At 49.4% G+C, this 7,628-nt stretch overlaps 1 protein-coding gene across 1 annotated transcript; it reads right to left on the bottom strand.

The window, feature by feature from the left end:
• Positions 1 to 227: 227 nt before the first annotated feature.
• On the bottom strand, positions 228 to 7,124 carry Rdh8 (retinol dehydrogenase 8). The gene is made up of 6 exons (XM_021205866.2): positions 7,022 to 7,124; positions 3,112 to 3,273; positions 2,419 to 2,598; positions 1,494 to 1,587; positions 535 to 718; positions 228 to 458 (listed from the first exon to the last, which is right to left on the bottom strand). Exons 1-6 carry the CDS (start codon positions 7,122 to 7,124, stop codon positions 228 to 230), a joined length of 954 nt encoding a protein of 317 aa, XP_021061525.1.
• Between the last annotated feature and the right edge of the window lie 504 nt (positions 7,125 to 7,628).

Below are 7,628 nucleotides of genomic sequence, written 5' to 3'. Positions count from 1 at the left end.
GAGGATTCTTTCTTCGATGCAGCTGAGTCTGACTCAGTGTGATTTCAGCAGCATAGGAATGTATGGTGAGTTCAGGGGATCATGGTCTCAGCCTCGGGAAATCCGGAGTGATGTAAAGCCATAGCCAGAACCTCCTCAACTCCCTCTGCCTCCCTCTCCATCCCAAATTCTTCCCCCATGGGCCTGAATGAGCGAACAAGAGCGTCTGTAAGGTCTCCGGGGACAGGTCAGTTCTGCTCTGTTCCTCTAGGCCACACGCGCGTTGGGAGGCAGCCACAGGCCAGGCATCGGAGACCAAGGTTGAGAAGGTGAGGCCAGCGAAAAAGGAGCCTGTGGGCAGTTCTCACATACAGGCTTCCAGAGGGGTCCATGGCCTTAAGCGCCGTCAGTGGGAGGTAGCGAGCGTTGGTCTGTCTGCGGAGTGGGGGTCTGGTGGAACCGATGACCTTGGCAATGACCTGTGGAAGGGGACTTTGAGTTCTGGGACTCAGAGCTCTCCGACATCCCGAGCCGCCACGGTGCTTGTCCACCTACCTGGGCCACATCCCGTGGGCTCTGTCCCACAGAGCGGAAGAGCTCCCTGGAGGCTGGGAGGTACAAGTCCCGGAAGTAGCCCAGGGTGTCAGGGTCTGTGTCTGGGAACTCCGCCTTGGAAACCTGAGCCAGGAGTTTCCCTTCAAAGTCAGTGGTGACTGGGCCTGGCTCCACCATTGAGATGCTGGGAAGAGGGGCGGAGCTTGGGTGTTGAGGCTCCAGGCAACTCACTCCCTGCCCTATTATCCCCCATTTTTCAGTAATCAGGTGTCATCACTATTGTTGTTATTTTGAGACAGGGTCATCACTGTGTAGCCATGGCTGTCTTAGAACTCACTATGTAGTTCAGGCTGGCCTTGAATTCACAGAGATCTGTCTGCCTCTGCCTCCAGAGTGCTGGGATGTTGTGTGCCACAACGTCTGGTCCCTCCTTAGAATTTATTATTATTGTTGTTGTTATTATTTTGCAGCACTGAGATGGCTCAAATGCTCATTGCTAAGCTGTAGCCCCAGCCCATTGTGGTCATTATTTCATTTTTCTTCACTCCCTGTCTTCTCCTCAGCTGGTCTCCCTCTCCTTTCTCTCTTCTCTTTCCACTTTGAAAAGGTTTTCATTAGCATATGTTAATTATGCATACTAATGGGTATCTTATTCACATAGTGTTCTTTGATCATATTTGCCCCTCCCACTCCTGCTGACCCCTCCCTCCTCCCGACCAGTCCCCCTTTTACTTTAATGTCTTTTTCTTCTTTGTGACCCTGTGAGCTTTATGGGGACTGCTTACATAGTGCGTGAGGGAGTGTTTACAGGGTCCTGCACTGGTTTCCAGTGGCTACACCTCTCAAGAATGTCTCCTCCAGAGCAACCTTTGACTGCCTGTGTCTTCCATAAGCTCTCCTTCGCTGTTCCCCAAATCATTGTCTCCCCTTCCCTTTGGCCACCCAGGTGCCCGACTCACAAGATATTGAATTGTCGAAGCTGGATAGCGAGACTCTCAAAGAACCCTTCTAGGGCAAACTTGGAGGCTGCGTAGACGTCATTGAACATGACACCTGGAAAGGGGCGGAGAGAGGACAACTCAGGTGTATGTGTCAGTCATAGACTTTGTGGATCCAGGGTAATAAGGCATTTGGAACACAGAACAAGGAGGATTTGGGCATTCGAATGAGGGGATGCTGAGGGCCAGAGTCACGGGTGTGTGGGATTGTGCAATGGACACACATAACATCAGGACAAGGTCATTCTGGACAACGTGTCACCACCTTTTAGCTCTGCCTGCTCCTAGGGAACTCCTCTACTTCCCTCCATCTGTATCTATTTTTCATTTACTTATGGCATCCCCAGGGTTCTTGGGCACAGTGACTTATTAATGCTGCTTCATAGCAGATGCAATTAGAGGGTGGCTGAGGAAGGAGTGATCACAGAGTGTGTCCACGATGTGGACGGGGGTCTAGAAGGATTTGAGGAGGAAGAAGATCCCAGAAACATAGATGGCAAGGAGGGGACTTTTAGAGTAGGTCCAGAGCAGACATTACAAAGAGATCTCCATTGTCCTTTCTGTTGAGTCTTGGAGTCCCAACACTATTTACATCCCTGGGGTTCGATGGGGCTTCTGTCAGGGAGCAGGAGGTCTGAGGCAGCACTGGATTTCAGGGGTGTGAGTGGAAGGCTGTTTCAGGGATACCCTGAAATGGAGCTGATTCTGGGATGTGGATAGCTGTTGATGACATGCGGCTTGCTGCAGCCTACTCCTTCGCCAGGACAGACAGGATAAATCAATTCCATCCAGAGTCCTTCTCAACACAAGTACATTTGGACTATGAGCTAAAACCGATTTGACAGCCTTCTAACACTGGATGCAGGGAGGGTGTCCCCAGACTTACCCTGGAGCCCCATAACGCTGCTGACCACCACGATGTGGCCCTGACGTCTCCTCTTCATGCCCGGAAGCACGGCTTTGACCAGACGGACAGCCCCAAAAAAGTTGGTGTTGAACACGCTCTGCATGGTGTCTAGGCTGAGTCCCTCTAGGGGCCCCACAAGGCCCACTCCTGCGTTGTTCACTAAGGGATAGTACAGAGAGTGTTGCTTGAAGCCACCCCAAGGACCTGAATCCTCAGAGCCAGTCTAGGAGGAGACATGTGGAACCTAGGTGGTATTAAGCCTTGGGCCTGGGAGAGTGGGTGGGTGGAAGAGCTACTGGAAAAAGAATCTTTGTCATACATGTGTGAGCAATTCCCATCTGCCCCCAAACGGCACCAGGATGGCCAGACCCACCCACCTTAGCAGGCTCCATGAGGACATGCGTGGCTGCTTCATCATTCTCCTGTCTTTGAATGACTCACTGAAGTAATTTTCCCAACCACATATGCTTTTCTCCTTATGAGAGGATGTCTCTCCCAGGCAGCCCTCCCCCAAAGTCTGGCATCTCTAATTAACAGATTGGTATTCCTGACTCTTGGCCAACTGGTCTACCTCTACCCCTTTATCCAGAGCTAGAAGTTGTCATCTTGCTGATGGTATATACTTAAGAGTTGGGGTGTGTGCGTGTGACCTCAGGGGCTACCAAGTCTCACCAAGCACATCCACTTGTCCTCCCTCGATGTGGCTGAGACAGTCAGTCACTGACTCAGCACTGCACACGTCCAGCTGGACCACGCTGAGGGTCTTTCCAAGAGCTTCTCCAGCAGCTGCCTCCAAAGGCTCCTTCTTCCCCAGGTCCCTCATGGTGGCCACCACTGGAGGCAGAAAGCAGATCTGGACAAATGCTGGGCTCCTTTGCCCTGTGTGTTTCTCTGGGATGTGTGTGTGTGTGTGCTTGTGTCTGTGCACACACACACCATGGCACAGGCATGGAGACCAGAGGCCAAGTGAGGAGGCAGTTTTTTCTTACACTGTGGGTCCTGGGGAGTGAACTCAGGTTCTCAAGATTGAGAGGCAAATGCTCTTACCTGGTGAGCCATCTGGCCAGCTGCACTTTTTTTTTTTTTGAGACAGTCTCTCTCTGAATCTGGAACTCACCAAATAGGCTAGACTAACTATGCAGGTGAGTTCCAGGGGCTCCTCCTCCCTTGCCTCTCGTGCTGCCATCACAAGGCCATGCCATCAAGCCTGACTTTTTTACTTGGGTGTGGGAATCGAACTCAGGTCCCCACGCTCGTGTGGGAAGCACTTCTATATTGTTTTTTAAATGTTCAGATTTATTTTACTTTTTAAAAATGTGTGAGTCCTTTGTCTGTGAGCGTTTACATCCATCATGTGCAGGTTTTGGACAGGTGGGAGCCACCGCGTGGATGCTGGGAACCGAACCCAGGTCCTCTGCAAGAACAGCAAGTGCTCTTAACCACTGAACCATCTTTCTATCCCCCCCTTTTTTGTTTAAGGACAGAGTCTTGTTATGTAGCCTCAGCTACATATGTAGACCAAAGTGGCCTTAAACTTGTGGCGTTTCTCCTGTCTCCATCTCCTGAGTGTTGGGATGACAGATGTGAGTAAACTATGCCCAACTATTTTCTTTCTTTCTTTCTTTCTTTCTTTCTTTCTTTCTTTCTTTCTTTCTTTCTTTCTTTCTTTCTTTCTTTCCTTTTTAAGGTTTATTTAAATCTGTAGCTGTCTTCAGACACACCAGAAGAGGGTGCCAGATCTCATTACAGGTGGTTGTGAGCCACCATGTAATTGCTGGGAATTGAACTCAGGACCTTTGGAAGAGCAGTCAGTGCTCTTACCCTCTGAGCCATCTCGCCAGCCCACCCAGCTCTTTCTATGTTCTAATGTGGACAGTCACAGATGAAGACCTATGTGTTTGCACACTTACATTTAGCACCAATCTAACAAATCCACAGTTACATATGTTCACACAGGCCAACTTTGTACACACACACACACACACACACACACACACACATATATTTTCTTTTTTGAGATAGACTCTTTATGTAGCCAGGCTGGTCTCAAACTCACTATATGGCCAAGGTTGAGTTTGAACTGCAGGCCCTCCTGCCTCCAGCTCCTGAGTGCTCGAATGGCAGATCTGTATCTCCAGGACTTCTTTTGTGCCAAGCAAGTCTTCTACCAACTGGGCTGCAGCCTGAGGCCCCCAGTTTCCCCATTTTTAAAACAAGGAAGAAGAGAATGAGTGAGCTCCCCACTCATTAAATGGGAGACTAGATTCATTTAGAATGGTCTGAGATAACAGTTAGCTGGGCACGCGCCTCTCACCCCAACATTCAGGAGGTTGAGTCAGGAGGATCTTGAGTTCGAGGTTAGCATGGGCTGTATAGTGAGGTGGTGTCTCAAAAACATAACAGAAGACTAGGGATATAGCTGAGTGGTAGAAGCGTTGCCTAGCAAGCAACTGGCCTGGAGGTCTGTCTTCAGGACATACACACACACTCACATGCGCGCGCGCGCACACACACACACACACACACACACTACAACCAACAACAACCTCCTTTAGCAATATAATTTTTAAAAATGTTTTACTTTTATTTATAGTGTGTGTGTGTGTGTGTGTGTGTGTGTGTGTGTGTAGCTCAGAGGACAACTCATAGTAATTGGTTTTCTTCTTTTACCGTGTGACCCCAGGATTGAACTCAGGGCAAGCACCTTTACCTGCTGAGCTCTGTTGCAGGCCCCTTAGCACTGTGTATACCCACCCACAGGGATCAGCCTTGTTCACAGGGGCATTTATGCTCTCACACGCACAGCTCTGCCCACCTCTAACCCAGAGGGCTGGGAGAATCAGCTTTGCCAACTGGGGTCATGTTCTCACCCCGGCAGCTGGCTTCATAGTGACAATGTCTGCCAGCTTCCTCTCTGGGTCAGAGGATTCAGGGATGGCCTGCACAGCTGTGGTAGTTAACAGCCCCTCTAAGGCCTCAAGTTCAGGTGCACCGTAATACAGTAAGAGCTTCGTCTTGGAGCCGTAATCAGCTTACTGGGCATTGTCAGCCACCCACCTCAGGGATGCTGGAGCCAGCCTTCTTTGGCAGCCCCCCCTACCCTCCACACGCCCCCTCAGGATTTATAATTTGCTTTGTGTGCATGAGTGTTTTGTCTGCATGCGTTGTCTGTTGGATGCTCTGAACCAGGGTCCTGGATGGTTGTGTGTGCTGGGAGTTGAACTGAAATCCTGCTCTTAATCACAGAACTATCTCTCCAGCCCCTACCTTTTCTTTTTGTGAGACAGGGTCTTGCTATGTAGCCCTGGGATTCATTATATAGACCAGGCTGGCCTTAAACTCAGAGATCCCCTGCTTCTGCCTCCCGAGAGTTGGGACTACAGGTGCGTGTCACCATGCCTGGCTCCACACACTTCGCTTTATTACTTTAACTTTTTTTTTTTTTAAACCACTGGACTTGCTTAGCTCCCCACCGTTTCTCCTTCCCTTTCCCGTTTTTCTTATTTTTTTGAGACAAGATCTCGTTATAGCCAAGGGTAGCCTTGAGTTTACCATAGTCCTCTTGCTTCTGCTCCTGAGTGCTAGGGTTACAGATCTACATTGGCCTCTCTCTCTCTCTCTCTCTCTCTCTCTCTCTCTCTCTCTCTCTCTCTCTTCCTCCCTCCCTCCCCCCCTCTTTCTTTGAGATAGGGTTTCTCTGTGTAGCCCTGGCTGCCTTGGCTCGCTCTGTAGACTAGGCTGGCCTCGAACTCACAGTGATTAGCTTAACTCTGCCTCTGTCTCTGTACACTGCCTAGAGCTGAAAGTGTTTTGTTTGCTTGCCTATTTTATTTTGAGGCAGGTATTACTATGCGGCCTAGGTTGACCTTGAATTCAGAATCCTCCTTCTTCAACTTTGTGAATAGTAGTTTCAGATATGCTCCATCGCGTGCCTGTTTTATTTGTTTTTCTCTCTTCAGACAGGGTCTCGTGTAACTCAGGCTAGTCTTGAATCTGCTATGTAGCCGAGACTGACCATGAACTTCTGATCCTCCTGATTCCCTCTTGAGTGCTGGGATTGCAGACATGTGCCACCACAGCTGTCTTCTCTTAAACCCAGGGGTTTATACATGCTACCAATTACACACACTACCATACTACCATGTACACACACACACACACACACACACACACACACACACACCACATTCATTCTGTTTCTTGCTCATAACTTTTCTCGGTCATCTAATACTCAAGAACTACATGTGAGGGGTTGGAGAGATGCCTCGGAGGGCTGAGGTTCAGATCTTAGCACTCACATGGTGGCTCACAGCTGCCTCTAACCCCAGCTCCAGGGGGTCTGACGTCCTCTCTGATCTCCTTGGGCACCAGGTACATAAGTGGTGTAAGTGGTATACAGATACACACGCAGGTAAAACACCCCCACACATAAAATAAAAATAAATAAACCATACACACACACACACACACACACACACACACACACACACATGAGCTGAGAGAGTGTAGCAGGGAGCTGCTTCCTCTGTGTCCAGGGTCTTCCAGCCTGCACAATAGACAGTGCCAGATGCTGTGGCCTTACCATGGTAACGTTGTCTGGGGTCATGAGCCAGCTGAAGAGCGAGTTCCAGGCCGATCCCTGAAGAACAGCCAGAGATGAGCACCCTCCGCCGCTGAGAGGCCATGCTGATCCCCTCAGGAACCCGTGATGTCACCTGCACCGTCCCTGCCCCACCCCCACTGGGCCTACTGCCTCAGCTTATCTCTCCTAAACCCCAGCCACCTGATCCCTTACAGAGCCAGGACGCCCAGGGAGGACTTGGCTGAGGGTGACCCCAGCCAGGCAGCTGCAGACTGTTCACTTCTGCAGGCTTAAATCTCTTCTAGCAGATGTTCCTTCTTAGAGCCAACCAAGTCTGGGAGCATAAGGCCTGTACATTCCAGCTCTGGCTTGGGAGACTGAGGCAGGAGGATGGAGAGTCTGAGCTATTTGTTTATTTACTTGTTTGCTTTCTTCTTTTCTTTTCTTTTCTTTTCTTTTCTTTTCTTTTCTTTTCTTTTCTTTTCTTTTCTTTTCTTTTCTTTTCCTTTCTCTCTCTTTCTTTCTTTCTTTCTTTCTTTCTTTCTTTCTTTCTTTCTTTCTTTCTTTCTTTCTTTCTTTCTTTCTCTTTGGTTTTTCGAGACAGGGT

This window comes from Mus pahari, chromosome 10 (assembly GCF_900095145.1).
Source record: "Mus pahari chromosome 10, PAHARI_EIJ_v1.1, whole genome shotgun sequence".
Lineage (NCBI taxonomy): Eukaryota > Metazoa > Chordata > Mammalia > Rodentia > Muridae > Mus > Mus pahari.
The sequence above is the reverse complement of the archived record's forward strand: the minus strand, read 5'-3'. Positions and strand labels throughout refer to the sequence as shown.